Source organism: Budorcas taxicolor, chromosome 18 (genome assembly GCF_023091745.1).
Source record: "Budorcas taxicolor isolate Tak-1 chromosome 18, Takin1.1, whole genome shotgun sequence".
NCBI classification, from domain to species: Eukaryota; Metazoa; Chordata; class Mammalia; order Artiodactyla; family Bovidae; genus Budorcas; species Budorcas taxicolor.
This window is the reverse complement of record NC_068927.1, coordinates 40624546-40643459: the sequence shown is the minus strand read 5'-3', so window position 1 is coordinate 40643459 and position 18914 is coordinate 40624546. Positions and strand designations below refer to the sequence as shown.

General features: G+C 41.1%; 1 protein-coding gene across 1 annotated transcript in view; it reads right to left on the bottom strand.

Annotated features, from left to right (window-relative positions):
- PKD1L3 (polycystin 1 like 3, transient receptor potential channel interacting) overlaps nucleotides 1–18914 on the bottom strand; it is an 81016-nt gene that overhangs the window by 5186 nt on the left and 56916 nt on the right. Inside the window, 7 exon segments of the mRNA XM_052656753.1 lie at nucleotides 227–418; nucleotides 8821–8877; nucleotides 14241–14317; nucleotides 14320–14355; nucleotides 14358–14567; nucleotides 15633–15773; nucleotides 17554–17653. Of these exon segments, the coding sequence (XP_052512713.1) occupies nucleotides 227–418; nucleotides 8821–8877; nucleotides 14241–14317; nucleotides 14320–14355; nucleotides 14358–14567; nucleotides 15633–15773; nucleotides 17554–17653 (813 nt within the window).

Sequence of the window (18914 nt, the reverse complement as noted above, 5' to 3'; positions counted from 1 at the left end):
CAGATAGGGGTCATATAACTGGACAAAAAATTCTTTCTATATACTTAATTTTTTAACTGTAGAAAACTGGAAGAACTACTTGGTGGAAGGCCAGTAGGTTTAACTGAACTCAGTCTTCCAGAAAGGACCAAAATCATAGCTATAATCCTAAAAGCAGCTCCCTGTGGTTCTCCAAGTAATACCTGGCAACACTGAGAATTTCTTACATCTAATATTTTCAGTTCACCTGTGCAAAGGCATAGTAACAGACCAGTAGATAGTAGATGACTTGTGACATGACAGACCAGGCAAAGTTCTTTGATATCTGAAGGGAAGTTAAAATGTCCAGTCTCATGGAGGTGAAGAAGGCACCTGAGAAAAAGAAAGAACACCTGGAGTTAAGAGCCTTTAAATTTGCCTTCTGCCCTTCCAACTCTCTCTCAGATAACCCCAAGTGTTCCTGTACCATCCGTTTCCAATTTTCCTGAGTCTCTACATGTCACTTAGTATTTCCTCAAGAATTGTCATGAATATTAAATGGGATCATGTATGCAAAGCCACTGGAAGAATGTGTGGACTGCACTGAAAGGCAGGAGAGGATTATACTGTTGATCCCACATAGAGGACAGTGTCTTAACAGCTGTTAACAGGTGTCCCTCTTACCAAGTTAGAATGGCTATAGAAACAAACTGACTAGCTGTACTGTTGCAAAATGATGTTTCAGAGACTTGATGATTGCAGTGAAAACTGTGGGGTGAATGGAATTAAATGGAAGTGTGGTACCTTTGTTTAAAGCTTTAAAAAATACATTTCAGAAATTAGTATGATGAAAAAGATTTGAACCTTTTCAAGTTTAGACACTTCCTATATGAAAAGCACTAACATTATCCCATGAATACTAACAGTATCCCCTGCATACTCAGATGTTTATGAAGACAGACCAAAAAGCTTTATAAGATCATGAGATGCTTATAGATATAAATTTTTCATAAAGCCCCCAAATACTAGAGTTAAGATGCACCCCCTGTAGTAGAAAGTACATTTAAGAACAAAAGGGATTCCTGCCTTACATAGCTAGCTCTCATGGGGAAAGCCAGGACTTTCCCCATGTTTATTTTACCCCTAGTTTTTGAGTAGTTAAAAACCCTATGAAGACTCTTGGGAAGCTTTCATGTTTCATTTTGAAACAAATAGCAAAAGTGGTCTACTGTGTGGGCCTGGGAGGAAAAAAATTCTGATTAGAAGTAAAACCTAAGGTCATAGGACACCTGTGGGCAAATTATGGGGGAGAGGGGAAAGGAAGGAGGATTAGGGCAGACTTCCTGTTAAAGGGGGAAGAATTGAACATACCCAGTTTCCCTCTAATCCCTTCCAAAATGCCACTGACAGTAAAGGAATTTAAAAAAATGACCCAAAGATGAGGAGGCGGGCAGATGAGCCTGGAACTGGAAAACAGCTGAATGACACTGCCTGAGAAGATTCAAGAAAGCTGAAACCTAAGCCAGCAGCACAGGAAACCCAGAAGGAAGCTGGTTCTTAGCACAAAACCTCACAAAGGCTGAGAAACTGGAGGCATCAGGTACCTCAGAAGGTAGAAGTTCAAATAGAACTAACAATCATAAGTCTGGACATAAACAGGTAAAACCCAGATTTCCTCTCTCCCCTTTACAACCACGTTATTTACTACCCATCCTGCCTTCCTAGTAACGTTGAGTCAGAGAGAATCTGAACTCGGGATACCAGGTATATTTGTGAGTAGTACTCCACTGGAAAAGGGAATTGAAAGAAAGTTTAAATATTGCATGGTGAGACCCTTCCCATTCCCCTTCCGTTATCTGGCTCTGAGGAGTCTTAAAGGCTTACATCCTCAAGGCAGGGGAGTGGAGGGGGTCCTCTCTGCAAACTGCTCCCCAAAAGGACAGATACCACCTGACTAGTTCTGTCCATGCACATGGTGCTTCTAATTAGCACTTACTTGGTTTTTACTGCCTCCCTCTTAAATATGACCGGACACAAAACACCAAAAAAAAACTAAAGAAGCTCAGAGGAATTACAGAAAGCCTTGAAGGAGCAGAAAAAAACATAAACCTGTAATATCCTTAGTGAAGAGGATATTGTATCCAAAAAGAAGAGTAGGGAAACTGAAAAAGAAACAAGGACAAACAATTTTTAGAAATCAAAATATTCCAAAAGTGGTTTGGAAATTGAAGTAATTGCTCAGAAATCAGAAGGAAAGGATGGAAAATAAAGCAAAAACATGAGGAAATCGAGGCTCCATCTATGAATTCCAACATCAAAATGCTAAGAATATCAGAAAAAAGAAAAAAATGCAAGAACATCTCTTAGACCTTAAGGGATACATTTCCAGATCAAAGGACGCACTGTGAACTCCATTCCTAACTCTGGGGACAAAGATTATTCTAAAAACTTGGGAGTAAGGGGATCATCATACTTATTAATAGCAGTATAAGAAGCTAGAAGACAGTGGAGCTAAACTTAAAAACTCCGAAAAACTACTATATCCAGCCAAATGATTGATCAACCAAACGTGATGGGAGGAAAAAAAGCTTTTTGGGGGGCTCCAAAATCACTGCAGATGGTGACTGCAGCCATGAAATTAAAAGACGCTTGCTCCTTGGAAGAAAAGCTATGACCAATCTAGACAGCATATTAAAAAGCAGAGACATTACTTTGCCAACAAATGTCTGTCTAGTCAAGCTATGGTTTGTCCAGTAGTTATGTATGGATGTGAGAATTGGGCTATAAAGGAAGCTGAGTCCCAAAGAATTGATCCTTTGGAACTGTGGTGTTGGAGAAGACTCTTGAGAGTCCCTTGGACAGCAAGTAGATCAAACCAGTCCATCTTAAAGGAAAATAGTCCTGAATATTCATTGGAAGGACTGATGCTGAAGCTGAAGCTCCAATACTTTGGCCACCTGATGAGAACTGACTCTTTGGGAAAGACCCTGATGCTGGGAAAGATTGAAGGCAGGAAGAGAAGGGGACAACAGAGGATGAGATGGTTGATGGCATCACCAACTCAATGGACATGAGTTTGAGCAAGCTCCGGGAGTTGGTGATGGACAGGGAAGCCTGGCATGCTGCAGTCCACGGGGTTGCAAAGAGTCGGACACAACTGAGCGACTGAACTGAACTGAAGGCTTTAAGAAAATTTACTTCCCTTGCTCATTTCCAGGAAGTTACCAACAAACATACCAGCTGGATGTGTTCCAGCAAAATGAGAAAGTAAACCAAGAAGGGAAGACATGGGATTTAGGAGAAAGGTGATCCAACAGAGGAGAGAGGAGACAGGGCAAGGAGAGTCCAAGTTCAAGAGCTCTCAAGCAGGCCTAGAAAATAACCAATCTGGACTATACTGAAAGAATAGTGGGCCTGAGAAGATGTTTCTAAGGAAAAGACAAAATGATAGGTTACTTGATAGTTTTGAATAGAATGAAATTTTTACTTCTAGGAAGAGTCTGGAGGTGAATCAATGATAGATGCATGTAAAACCAAGAAAGTGAAAAAGAAAAAGAAGTAACTATAAACTCTAGGGAAACATATTGTAAGAGAAAAGATATTTAATTATAATATACAGAGGTTGGTGGTTTAGTTGCTCAGTGGTATCCAACTCTTTTCCAACCCCATGGACTGGCCCACCAGGTTCCTCTGTCCATGGGATTTCTTAGGCAAGAATGCTGGAGTCGGTTGCCATTTCCTTCTCCAGGGGATCTTCCTGACCCAGGGATTGAACTGGGTCTCCTGCATTGCAGGCAGATTCGGATATAAAACAGTTGAATTATCATCATAAGAAGATACTATTGGGACTTCCCTGGTGGTACAGTGGGTAAGAATTCACCTACCAATGCAGGGGACACGAGTTCGATTCCTATTCCAGGAGGCTTCCACATGCCGCAGAGCAACTAGCCAAGCACAACTAGCCTGTGCTCTTGAGCTTGTGCGCCACCACACCAGAGGAGGCGGCCCAGGCACTGCAGCACAGACTAGCCCCTGCTCGCTGCAACCAGAGAGCCCACATGCAGCACTGAACACCAAGCACAATGCTCCCCACCCCCCAGAAAAGAGACCATCTAAAACTGAAGATTAATGACATACTTAACAGGCATGCTGCATTTTTAGAGTAATTTTTAAATACCAAAGAATCAGTTAAATCTGCCTCTGGAGAGTAGGAATGAAGAGAGGCCTGCTAGTTTTTGCCCTGAAATGTCTGACTTTCAAAATTATGTGCTATAGCTTTAAATAATTTTTTTTTAATGAAATAAGATAAAGAAATGGGGCCTTCAGTGATAACCCAGGTCACAGAGGGAAGAGAGGAGGCCTTCATACCTACATTGTTGGACTCCAAAATCAGGGTCACTACACAGAACAGGTTCACATTAGCATTGAAGACCACAAATTCCACAAAGAGGCTTTTGGTGCAATGGTCTAGCCAGTGGCTCTGTTCAAGTTGCTGTAGAACTCTGGAAAAACAGAAGGACAGGCCAGCTGTATTCGCCACTGAACTCTGCAGAGGAGGAAAATGCTCTGGCCTTTCTAGTACCACTCGAAGAGGAGGTGAGAAGTGACATTTCCCAATCACCTGTAAAATGCTTACTAATGCCCAAACTTTCACCAGTATTCACACCAACGTTAAATGTTCAAGAAAAGGTATCTGGCATTTAAGGTCTGAGGTAGAATTAATTTTACCTCAATTAAGAATTTTACTTCAAAATTAATTATTTTAGACTAGTATCTTTTAAAAACATTTTAGATAAAATATCTAAAACTGAAGATTCATGAAATAGCTAATAATACAGTGTCAATCACTTCTATTTGAAAAGTACTACTTTTAACTAAGCTATTTAGGTGTAAGCAGTCAAAATGCCATTTGGTTGGCATTGTTTTTGAGAAGTCAGTTTCTTGCTGAAAAATTCAATGAAGAGATAATCATTTTAATTTGGGCTTTTTCATACATAATGATAAAGACTCAGGATTTGTATATAATACCATTCTAACTCTGGCAATTTAATTTTGGCATTTTAATTTTGGATTGTTCATGACGTGGTGTCTCTTATTTAAATACTGTTGAGTTTAACTGCAGCTAGAATTGAAACTGATGTGTTTTTCCAGATGAGAGAAGGAAGGAGATTTGGCAAAGTGGCAACCCAAAATATACCTTTAGTTTGAGGTTGAAAAGGAATTTTTAAACTTAAAGATACATTTCCCTTAGAAATCTAAAATAAAAGTGTCTACAAGTGCCATACATAGTACGGTAGCATAATAGTGGCTGTCAAAACTACTCAAAAGGGTCCTTAATTCCTAATTGCTCTAAGAATGGACAGGAGCAAATATCTTGGACCTCCTGTTCAGGTTCACTTACCTGCGTGCATTACTGGAGTTTCTTCCAAGTCTCACAACATACCCTCCTCCAGAGTAAGTGGCAAATTCTCCTTGAATGGGGTAGCCACCCAGTGCCTCCTGATTCTGGTAATGCCAGATCCTGTCCGATGTGTTGTTTTTATCAGGGGGCCCCCAGTTAACCCCATAGTTCTCTGTATCCTCCTGAACTTGGTGAGATGGCTTCAGTTGTTCTTGGAGAGACAGTCTAGTTGTAAAGAATGTGGCACCAGGAACGCGAATCTGACGAAGTAGAACATTGCCCAAAAGAAAGGAGTTTCCATCAGTAATAAATCCTGGTGAGAGAATACAGGAAGCCATTAAAAAAAAAATTGCCTCAGTAAGAAAGTAACAAAAAAGGCCTATTTTCATCAATATTTTTAAAAACATTTCTGGAGTTGCTAGCTAGCTAATATGATTAGATTAGCAAAAGAGATAAGATATGAACATTTTTTAAAAGGATATGAAATTATTGCAATTTGTAAAAAATAATGAGGGAATTCCTGGTGGCCCAGTGGTTAAATCCACCCTTCAATGCAAGGGACGCAGGCTTGATCCCTGCTAGGGGAACTAAGACCCCACATGCTGCACAGCAACTAAGCCCACGTGCCACAAGTAATAAGCCCTTGCACCACAACTAGAGAGTGTGTGTGAGCAACGAAGAACAGCCTGTTGCAACTAAAACTTGATGTAGCCAAATAAATGAAGACAGTGATCTAGATAAATATTAAGTGAAGTGTGACATCAAGAGCATAAAAGGGATAATTAGAGTGTAAGTTTTGTATGTGATGAAGATAAGTTGTTATTGGTTTAAAATAACAACTTATAATAATAACGTAAAGTGTTTTATGTAAGCCTTATGGTAACCTTACGGATTTCCCTGATAGTTCAGTTGGTGAAGAATCACCTGCAGTGCTGGAGACCCCGGTTAGATTCCTGGGTTGGGAAGATCTGCTGGAGAAGGGATGGGCTACCCACTCCAGTATTCTTGGGCTTCCCTTGTGGCTCAGCTGGTAAAAATCTGCCTGCAATGTGAGAGACCTGAGTTTGATCCTTGGGTTGGGAAGATCCCCTGGAGAAGGGAAAGGCTACCCACTCCAGTGTTCTGGCCTGGAGAATTCCATGGACTGTATAGTCCACGGGGTCACAAAGAGTCAGACATGACAGGGACTTTCACTTCACTATGGTAACTGCAAAACAAAAGCTATAGTAGATACACAGAAGATAAAGGGAGAGAGGAATCAAAGCCTACCACTACAAAACATCAATCACAAAAGAAGACGAGAGAGGAACAAAGGAGTTACAAACAAATCAGAAAATAATGAACAAAATGACAGTTTTAAGCGTTACCTATCAATAATTACTTTGAATGTAAATGACTAAATTCTCCAGTCAAAAGACACAGAGTGGCTAAATGGAAAAAAATACAAGATCCAACAATATGCTGTCTATAAGAGACTCACTTAAGCTTTAAAAGTACACATAGGCTGAAAATAGAAGCATGGAAAAAGATACTATGCATATCAACAAAATATTAGAAAACCAAAATTCAACAGCACCTTGAAAGGGTCACACACCACAGTCAAGTGAGATTTATCCCTGGGATGCAAGGATGATTCAACATACATAAGCTAACAAATGTGATACACCATATTAGAAGAATGAAGGATTAACAACTTACAATCTCAACAGACATAGAAAGAGCATTTGACAAAATTCAACATCCTTTCATGATAAAAACTCAACAAATTAGGCAAGAAGGAATGTACTTCAAGAAAATAAAAGCCATATATGTCAAGCTCACAGCTAAATTTTACACTATTCCTCTAAGATAATTTAAAAGCTCTTCCTCTAAGGAACAAGACGAGGATGCCTACTCATCATGGCTATTCAACACAATACTGGAAGTCCCAACCAGCGAAGTTAGGCAAGAAAAATAACTACAAGGCATCCAAATAGGAAAGGGGAAGCAGATGGACCTCCATACGCACAAGAATGCAACTGGACCCTTTTGTCACGCCATATACAAAAAATCAACTCCATATGGATCAACAACTTAAACCTTAGGCCTAACACTACAAAACTCCTACAAGAAAACAGCAAAAGCTTCTTGACACTTGTCTTGACAATTTTTTTCTTTTTGGATATGACACTAAATGTTTAAGCAACAAAAACAAACAAGTGGGAGTACATCAAATGAAAAGGTTTCTGCACAGCAAAGGAAACAATAAACCTATGAAATGGGAGAAAATATCTGCAAACTATGTATCTGACAAGGCGTTAAAATAAAAAGTCCATAAAGAACTCATACAACTCAATACCAAAACATAAATAAACCACACTTTTCTAAAGAAGTCATACAAATGGCTTACAGGTATATGTAAAACTCACTAACCACAGGGATATACAAAAATCAAAACTGCAGTATGATGTCACCTCATACCTATCAGGATGGCTATCATCAGGAAGACAAGAAATAACAAGTGTTGATGAGGATCTGGAGAAAAGAATCCGATTAATCGGACTGTAAACTGGTTACAGCCATTTCGGAAAACAGCATGGAGGTTCCTCAAAACATTAGAAATAGAGCTACTGTCTGATCCAGCAGTCTTACTACTGGCTAGATATACGGAAAGGAAATACAGTCACCATCTTGAAGAGAGATCTGCATTCCTGTGTTCACAGCAGCACTGTTCACAGAAGTGAAGATACGAAATGAGCCAACAAAGAAGCATGTATGATCTCATAAATGGAACTTTAAAAAGTTGAACTTACAGAACCAGGCAGAATGGTGGGTATCAGGGACTGGGGTGGGGAGGAGGATGGGTGGAGGTCTAAAGTATACAAACTTTAAATTTTAAAGTGAATAAGTCCTGGAGATCTAATATATAGCATGATTACAGTTTATAGATGAAAGATAACAGCAATAGTGATATATATTTGAAATTTGCTAAGAGAATAAAAGTTCTTATCACACCAAAAACAAAACACCTAACTGTGTGAAAAGATGGATGTGTTGATTAGTATGACTGTGGCAATCATTTCACAATGAACTCATATATCAAAACATCACGTGTACCTTAAATACATACAATTTCAATGTCTCCACTGTCCCTAAATAAAGCTGGGGAGAAAAGAGAATCAACCTAAAAACTCTTACCAAAAAAATTCAGCAAGGTATCTGGGTACTAAATATAGTAAAATCAACAGCCTTCATATATTCAAACACTAGTTAGTATAGTGAAATCTTATTTACCATAGGAAACAAAAGATAAACCTAACAAGATGTACAATAATTATATGAAGAAAATTTAATATGACTGAGGGATCGATCAGTCCTGAGTGTTCACTGGAAGGGCTGATGTTGAAGCTGAAACGCCAATACTTTGGCCACCTGATGCAGAGAGCTGACTCATTTGAAAAGACCCTGATGCTGGGTAAGACTGAGGGCAGGAGGAGAAGGGGACGACAGAGGATGAGATGGCTGGATGGCATCGCTGACTCAATGGACATGGGTTTGGGTGGACTCCGGAAGTTGGTGATGGACAGGGAAGCCTGGCATGCTGCGGTTCATGGGGTCATAAAGAGTCGGACATGACTGAGCAACTGAACTGAACTGAGGGATACAAATGAAGATGAGAACAGAAAAGCATATCACAATCCCAGGTCAGATATCAACAGCTTAGCTAAGCTACTGATATGCTATCCATTCTCTTAAATTTTTGTAAATCCTTATTTTGTTTCTGTATAAATATCTAAACCTCTATCTACAACTAAATAAGCTCTTAATATATAAAAAGCTCCCATTTATCAAAGCAAGCAAACAAAACCAAGCAGCCCAATGAAAAACAGGCAAAGGTTATAGAAGGACATTCATTCATTCTTTGTCTTGGTCAGCGTGTACCGAGTGTTCACATACACCAGGTCCTGTTCTAGGTGCTAGGCACAGCAGTGGGCGAGAGAGTCCCAGTCCACAGAGCACTCACATTTGAGGAGGGAGGCAGACAGGCAATGACCAAACAATATTCAGGTAATAATAGTGCTATGAGGAAAAGCTGAGTAGGATGAGGGGACAGTGTCCTGTGGGGAGGGAGCAGGGCTACATTTATTCACAGGGGTGATTAGGTGTTTCTCTGAGGAGGTGGCTTATGAGAGTTTTGCTGTTTAGTTACTAAGTCGTGTCCGACTCTTTTGCAAATCCATGGACTGTAGCCCTCCAGGCTCCTCCGTCCATGGGATTTCCCAGGCAAGAATACTGGAGTGGATTATGAGAGAGACCCTAACAAAGTCTGGCGAACCCGATGCAGACATCCGTAGGGCAAGAGCAAGTTCCAAGGCACTGAAGCAAGAGTGTGTGCGGCCTGGTTAGGGAGAGCACAGAAGCTCGTGTGGCAGAAGCAGAGTGAATGAGGGGCAGAACAGGAGAAGGAACAGAGGCAGGTGCAACAGCCCTGAGTGGGGAAGGCCCTAGAGTCAGCTTTATAGAGGGTTTAAGCTTTTAAGTGTGATGGAATCCATTGGGAGCTTCTGAACAGGGACAAAACACATTTATATGTTAAAAAAAGAAAAAACAATATGGGGAAAACGGAATGAAGAAGGGCAAGAGCAGAGGTAAGTTTTGTCCCTATGAGAGGTGAAAAACGTCCCCTCAGTGTAGTTTTGACTTGCAATTTCTTGTGAGTGCAATTGCAAACCTTTCGTGTATTTCAGAGCTACCTGTATGGTGAACTGCTGGGGATGTGGGCAGATCTTACATGGTGCTCATGGAAATGTTAATTGGTACAACTGAGGAGGACAGTTGGGCAGTAGCTTTTTAAATGAAAAATGAATACACAGTTTTATCAAGTCTTTTCAAGGTACTTATCTTACAGATGTAAAATTATATATGTAAAAGGATATTAATAATAGTACTGTTGTTAATAGTAGAAGACTGGAAACAATCTAAATGTCTATCAATAGGGAGTTGGTTATACAATTTATGGTACATCCATGCAATGGCATACTACACAGTAAATGAATAAAACATAGAAAGGGACAGCTTTACATATGCTGATGGAACAATCTCTAGGCAACCTAAGGGGAAAAGGCAAAAATGCATGACAGTGTTTATAGCAGGATGCTGTTTATCATCAAATGTATTTGCAAATGTACAGATAACCTCTGAAAGAATTTATAAATATAGCTTGAAGATACTATGTGTTTAGTTCAAAACCACTGCTACAAAGCAAGTCATATGAATTTTTTGGTTTCCCAGGGCATATAAAATGTATGTTTAGGGAATTCCATGGCTGTCCAGTGGTTAGGACTTGGCACTTTCATTGCCAGCACCCAGGTTCAATTCCTGGTCTGGGTACTAAGATCTAGTAAGTCATGTGGTATGGCCAAAAAGAAAAAAAGTTATGTTTAGATTGAAACATACTCTGTTAAGTATACAATACCATTCTGTCTAAAAAAGCAATGTACATACCTTAATTACAAACTTAATTGCTAAAAAAGTACTTTATTTCTATAAAAAAATGCTAACTATCATCTGAGCCTTCAGTGAGTCATAATCTTTTTGCAGTAGTAACATCTGAGATCACTGATCACAAGTTCACTGTAATAAACATAATAAACAGCTGAAATATTTCAAGAATGACTAAAATGTGACAGAGTCACAAAGTGAGCAAATGCTGTTGAAGAAATGGCACAAATGAAGTTGCTTGACACAGGGTTCCCAAACCTTCAATTTGTTAGACAGACAGAGCAGTATCTCTGAAATGTAATAAAGCAAAATGCAATGAAGTGAGTATGCCTGTATAATCAACTGGGAATAAGGCTGCCTCTCAGAAAGACAGAAGGGGGATCAGGAGATACAGGAGAGTTGCACAACATACCTTGTGGTGCATACTGTTTTTCTCCATATTCATGTTTTAATTATTAAAAAAGTGTTTTAACATGAAAGAAAAAGATTATGTTAGAAAATCTGGCAGGGAGAGGTTTGCAGTAGTTATCAAAGGACTGAGGGTTCTAAAGAAGATAAGAGGAAGGTAAGGAGTGATTTAACTTTCAAAGATAGCCTCACTGTATATTCTTAAGAGGAAGGTAAGGGGTGATTTAACTTTCAAAGGTAGCCTCACTGTATATTCCTTAAATAAAAGTATGCAATTACAGAACTGTGAGATTAATGGTTTTCCATCTGAGAAGAAAGTCACAAGAGAAAAAACAAGTTTAAATTGCTGCAAGAGGAATTTTAATTAAATCTTACCAAAAAGATTCTTCCCAAATGTGTTCTGACATTGGACTAGGCTATTTCCCATTCCCCTACTTTCTTGTTGTCATCAACCTTAATCAGGTTGATTTGGTGCTCAGCACAAAGTGCTTCCACCGGCTTGACATACACAGGCTCATCACAGTTGGATGCAAGCACACACAGATGGGCTTGGTGCTTGTCTAAGGTTTTGGCAGCTTCGCGAATTCCACATGCTAGGCCATCGTGGATGAGGGTGGTCTTCAGCACCTCTTGCAGTGCAGCATTAACGCCCATTATACCTCCAGCAGCAATGCCTTCCTCAGCCATGGCGGTAGGTTACTGGTGGAACTGAATTTTGAATGCACCCACGCCTCCCCACAGCTCCATGGTGGCCAGGAAAGCTGAATATACAGTTTTATCAAGTCTTTTCAAGGTACTTATCTTACGGATATATTTGCACGAGTGAAATTATATATGTAAAAGGATATTTAATAGTACTATTGTTAACAGTAGAAGACTGGAAACAATCTAAATGTCTATCAGTATTATCTACTTAATTCTATTTCTTTATCTACATCTCAGATTGCTGTTGCTCTTCCTTAGTATGTTCCAGGTGGTTCTAGTAGAACCAGAGCTCCAACTGCCCAATTAATAATAGCTAAGACTGGGACTTCCCTGGTGGCCCAGTGGTTAAGAAATCGCTTGCCAATGCAGGGGACATAGGTTCAATCCTGGTCCGGGAAGATTCCACACACCTCGGAGCAATGAAGCCTGTGCACCACAGCTATCGAGCCTGTGCTCTAGGCCCAGGAGCCACAACTACGGAAGCCCGTGTGTTAAGAGCCCATGCTCCACAACAAGAGAAGCCACTGCAATGAGAAGCCCATGCCCTACAGTTAGAGAGCAGTCCCGGCTTGTCGCAACTAGGGAAAAGCCTGCTCGCAGCACTGAAAACCCAGTGCAGCCAAAAAAAAAAAAAAAAAATTAATAGCTAAGACCCATTGAGTGCCCAACACTGTTTTAGGCACTTAGATATACTAAGTTTTAAATTTTCACATCAATCTTAAAGGATAGATCCTAAGATTATCCCCATTGTACAGATGGGGAAACTGAGGCACAAGAAGTTGAGTGATTCACCCAGAAACACATTGCTGGTAAGAGGAGAGCAAGGATGTGGCTTCTAAGTCTGTGCCTTTGCATCTAGTCTAGCCCGTGCATCTAGAGCCCTTTGCAACAAGAGAAGCCACCACAGCAAGAAGCCCTTACACTGCAACGAGAGAGAAAGCCCCCACTCTCTGCAACTAGAGAAAGCCCAGGTGCAGCGACAAAGATTCCATGTGCTGCAAAAGAGACCCAGCACAGCCATAAAATAAAAATGAAACTCAGCTAGAAAGAATCAACATGCAATGCAAAGGAGTTGCCACCTGCAACATCTCTTAAATGCACCACGTACACATGAAGAGCTTCCCAGGTGGTGCTAGTGGTAAAGAACCTGCCTGCCAGTGCAGGAGACATAAGAGATGCGGGTTCAGTCCCTAGGTTGGGAAGATCCCCTGGAGGAGGGCATGGCAACCCACTCTAGTATTCTTGCCTGGAGAATCACCATGGACAGAGGAGCCTGGTGGGCTACAGTCCACAGGGTCACAAAGAGTGAGACACAACTGAAGCAACTTAGAAAGGACACACGTTTAAGAAAAGACTATACAGATATAGAATACAAACTCATGGTCACCAAAGGGGAAAGTGGGAGGCTGAGACTGACATATACACACTACTATCTATAAAACAGATGACTAATAAGAACATGCTGTATAGCACGGGAACTTCACTCAATGGTCTGTAATGCCCTATATGGGAAAAGAATCTATAGAGTGGGTCTATGTATATGCATAACTGATTCACTTTACTGTATACCTGAAACCAACATTTCCAACACTGTAAGTCAACTATACTCCAATAACATTAAAAAAGAAAAGAGTATATATATTTACTCAGATTACACATCACTCAGATTTTTTTTCAGGAACTTAGGAGATGTTTCAAATCTCAACAGAAAGGCACCAATCCTGAGTTTAATGAATGCAGCAATTTCCAGAACACAACTCACTTAATAAGACACAAAGTTGTAACAGGACAAAGCATTGGTACTTGGTTGAGAAATACTGAACAAGAAGCATTCATACTAACTCCTCTTGATGGTGAGGTTCTTTGAGGGTACAAACCACATAATACCCATCTTTTTATCATCTAGGACAGTTCCCAGTACACCAGTTATTCACTACATATTCATGGACTTGAACTAAATAACCAACCAAGAAAAGTCACACATCACAGACTAAGGAATGACTGCACATCAGGCAATATATCAAAACATCACCCTGGTGTGAGATCTTTCTGATTACATCTGGGCTTAGAGAACAAACTTCAGCTGCATGTGGTTCCTTCCTTCACAAGGAGGCAAACAACCCCAAGGACCACTTCAGTTACTTCTCATGCTATAAGTGAATAAATTCTCAACTTTGTTTATCCCTCTAGTGAAACTCTTCAGTGGAAACCAGCCCTCGGGGACCAATCACCCTTGGGTGAACAGACATAAACCTGAAACTGCTTAGATGGGTCCCTGGGGGTAGACCTTTGGGTGCCCACAGAGGTGCAGTCATATTGACACAGCCAGCGAAACTTTCTCCAGTGTTCTAATGGTTACTGTAGGGGCATATGGAAAACCAACTGTATCCCACATTTGCAGGGCTGGGCCCCTGGACTGTATTCTTACCTCTGTAATCCCCGTACAGGTTGGGAAGGAGGGTGCTATTGGCCCAGGTGTAGAAATGCTTAAGAAGTTTGATCTCTGAGAAACGGTGAGAAAAGCTCTTGTGGATAGCTTGACGGAGGTAAAATCTATTGGAGTTCTGCGTCAAGTAGACTGTAGTCATCAACAGGGTAAGGAAAAGGATTTGTGCTAGTACAGAAGCGAGAAAGCCATAGCTGAAGTTGAAATTGAAATTTCAAATTTCAATTCTTTGAAATTCTCTGTATGATCAGACTTATGGAAGCCGGGGGGTGAGGGTGGGGAGAGGCGTGGGCTGGGATTTTGGGGTTGGTACATGCGAACTACTACGTGTAGAATGGATAAACAAGAAGGTCCTACTCTACGGCACAGGGAGCGGTGTCTAGTCTCTTGGGGTAAACCATAATGGAAAGGATATAAACAAAGAATGTGTATATATATACATGTATAACTGGGTCACTCTGCTGTAGAGCAGATTGGCAGAACATTATAAACCAACTATACTTCAATTTTAAAAAATCCTCTATATGTTTTTCTTCATTTTTCCCTAAGCATATAGACTTTCACAGGTCAAAAACAGTCAAAAATTGGCACTTTCACGTGATTCAACTTAATAATTGTCAGAGATAAGCCAAAGCATCTGGCTCCTGGTGATATCTGTATGAGCAGCAATAGATATGTATATATTCCTTCCCAGAATTCTTTTGCCACTGATCAGAAATTATACTTGAGATACATAAAATCTCCCATAAAAAATGCTTTGTTTTAGTTCTAAGGTCTAAATGACCTCCCCCATCCCCCGCAAACAACTCCCTGGGTCTCTTCCCATCCCCAGTTATCTATCGATTGTCTCTGCTCATATGACAAAAACAGAATTTGTCTATTTTGGTCCAGAGAATCCAGTAACCCAAACACTAGATGTGCTGGACCTTGTACTTACAGGACAACTATTTTTCAGAGCGTATTCATTTTCCCTCCACCCTGTGATGCTGACCAAGTTTCAAGATTACATTCTGCAGACAGAGGAAGTGACTTCCTCAAGCACACAATTAGATCATAAGTTCAGGAGGCCCTGCATGCACCGAACAGCCTTGTTTAATAGCATCCAGAATGTTTTGAGGTGAGTACTTTAAGATACTTTCCCCCGCTTCTAGGTTTTCCATTTTATTCTCACTCCCCCTTTCCTTGCTGGGAAATGTGTTGATGTATCAACATGTTATCATCTCCTCTCCATACCTAAAACATCTCCTGTCAACTTGAAGAACTTCTTCTCTTTCAAGGCTCTTTCTGGGCGCTTGACTGGAGTGTTCATAGTGGGGGCTACATAGATGGAGTTGTTCTTATCTCTTGAACCGGGTAATGAGGAAGGACATCTTGCTGTCAAAAATTGAAATGTAGGTCAAAAAAGGGTTATATTTCATTAAGTAGTTATTCATCAACATCTGCTGAGCATCTACTATGAGTATCTCCTATTAAATGCTAAAGTGGAGAAAAGAAGTTACACAAGCAGTTCTTCCCAAACTACCATCAAAGACTTACAGAAATATTTCCAATCCATCAGGGACTAATACTTTTGTAAAATACAGTAAAAACTGGAAAACCGACACAGAACAGAGGCCTACAAAATATAAGAAAAATGACACGAAATAGAGGCCTAAAAATAGAAGCCCCATTTTGAAAATTAGATTCAGTAGGCCTAAAATTAGTCTGCCCAATTGCTATAAATGTTTCTAAAGGCTTATTCTCAATTTCTCTACTTATCTTGGACTAGAACCAGTTTTGTCAGTGGATTACCCAATGGGAGTACTGTTCCAGAGTGGTGGTTCTCACTGTAAGATGGGCAGGGGGATCACCTGGAACTGTGTTAAAATTCAGTTTCTGGGGTAAGGCCTAAGAGCCTGAATTTCTGACAATTTCAGGAAATGCTAGTGCTGTTCTCCAGACCACACTGTGGGCAGAAGAATCTAGAGACGTGTAAATCAAGATGGGGAGAGAGAGGGAGTTAGAATATGACCTAAAACATGTCAGCCTGTAGGAGCCAAGTACTGAGGGATCACTGGAGGGAAAATTAACCTCCTGGAGGAATTCAGAGAAGGTGGCCCAGAGGCAGTGACATAAGACATTTGTTTTAAATGAGTCAGAAAGAATTCTCTAGATGGATAAAGATGAGGACAAGAAAGAAAAGAAGTCACTTTAGCAGAGGGAACAGCAGTTGAAGAGATGGAGAAATGAAATGAGGACTGGGAAGGCAGTTTGAAGTCAGATTACTAGTTTTTTAATCTCAGAAGGAATAAGATGCCAACCCCTTAGCAGCTTGTCCACCACTCAGCTTAAGAAATAAGTGGCAGCTGAGATAAAACCTGCTGTGCACCTCTCTGATGGTATCCCTTCTTTCTCTTCTTCATAGCTAATCCTCTCCTAAATTTTGGGAGTTTATCCTCCTATGCATCTCATTAAAAAATGTGTCTCTAAGCAAGGCATGCATTTCTTGCACGATTAAAATGTTGTGTTAAGGGACTTCCCGTAGGGGGGCATGGGTTCTATCCCTCGTCGGGAAACTAAGATCACACATGCGGTGCAGCCTGGCTGAAAACAGAATGTTGTGTTGATTTTTCTGCCATTTGCTTTTCGGCCACCTTTTGGTGGGTTTCATCTGTGTGAAATGAGTGGCTCTAGTCAGTTTTATTCAGACTTCCTCAGGCTTGCTGATTGAGTTGGGAGTGGGATTTAGGATTATTCTTAGTTTACAGCTAGTGGTGATATTATTAACTGAAATGAGAAAACAGTAAAGAAGGGAATTTGTGGGGCAGGCAAATAATTCTGCTTGGGGCGTGTTTGAGACAGCCGTAGGCATTCAGATACAGAGGGTGAGCAGTTGGAAACAGCACCTGGGGCTCAAGGCTAGAAACAGGAGGAAGGAATCTGGAATCTAGGGGAGAGGTGAAGCTCTGAGTGACCTCCGGAGGGACGGATCATAAGGAGTTCTGGTGACCCACTGGTTTGGTCTTGGGTCAGGGAGGAGGCACGATGGCTGGTTAGAGACAAGATCCCTGAGTGGATAAATTTGTCTTAGTCAGTGAGGTGGCTGGGAGTGCACTGTTCTGATACATAATTTGCTCTTTGCAAAATGAGATATCAGAAGGATTAGCTGAATTACCCCAGAGTGCCAAGATCCTCCTGGTTTGATGTTCCTTCTCTTTGTGAAGTTGTGGCAGCCTGTTCAGCATCAGTGAGTAGAACAGCGTGAGGAAGATCACCTAGACAGGAAAGTCAGAGGAGGCACTAATAATGAGCAGACATCACAGAATCCAAGAAGGCGGCACCGACAGGTAGAGGTGAAGGTGGGCATGACTGCTACATCTCAGTGAGCTGGCCCTTTATATTTATGGAACACTCAGGACTAAGTAATTCCATAGTTATTTCTGCATAACCACAAAGACATGGTTGATATGTTAATCTTTATATTTTTGCCTGTAGTCTTTGATCTGCTTGGTTAGGAAAACCTAAATTATCAAATGATTTGTGATGCTCTGTATAAATTGTTCAGTAACACCTGTCTTTGGAACAACTTTGATGAGCAAGACTGAAGAAGCTATGCTTTTGAAAGTGCCAGTTTTGCTGAAGGCGGCATGGAGTTTTAGAACAGAGTAAGCCTCTGTAGGGGAAACAAGTACCCACCACCACTCCTTAAATTTCCTTGGAGAGGAGGAAGTGCTCCAGTCCTCAGAGAACAAAGGACAAGAGTAATTGTTTCTGGCCCACTGCCGCTCTCCTTGCTGTGAGGGGACAACGGCAGGTGTGTGCGCTATGCAGACCTGAAGTTGCCCTCTAGCGGACGGTCTCTAGGACTAGATCTGAGGCGGACGTGCCAAGCTGCTTCAGTGTCCAACTCGGTGCGACCCCATGGACTGCAGCCCACCAGGCTCCTCTGTCCACGGGATTTTCCAGGCAAGAATACTGGAGTGAGCTGCCATGTCCTTCTCTTCCTGACCCAGGGATCGAACCCGAATCTCTTACAATTACCCAGGATTGGCGGGTGGGTTCTTTACCACTAGCACCACTGGGAAATTACTAAAAAGTACACTTGATGGACTTCCTTGGTAGTCCAGTGGTTAAGTCCATCTCCCTTGCAATGCAGGGGATGTGGGTTTGATTCCCTGGTCGGGGAACTAAGATCTCATGCCACAGAGTTACTAAGCCCAGGTGCTACAACTACTGAGCCCATGCACCACAACTAGACAGTCCTGTGCACCAAAATGAAAGATCCTGTGTGCTGCAACTAAGACCCAGCACAGCCAAAAAAAAAACAACTACACTTGCCCATAAGTGAAATGAAAGTCGCTCAGTCGTGTCTGACTCTTTGCAACTCCATGGAACTCCATGGACTATTCAGGCCACGGAATTCCCCAGGCCAGAATACTGGAGTGGGTAGCCTTTCCCTTTTCCAGGGGATCTTCCCAACCCAGGGATTGAACCCAGGTATCTTGCATTGCAGGCGGATTCTTTACCAGCTGAGCC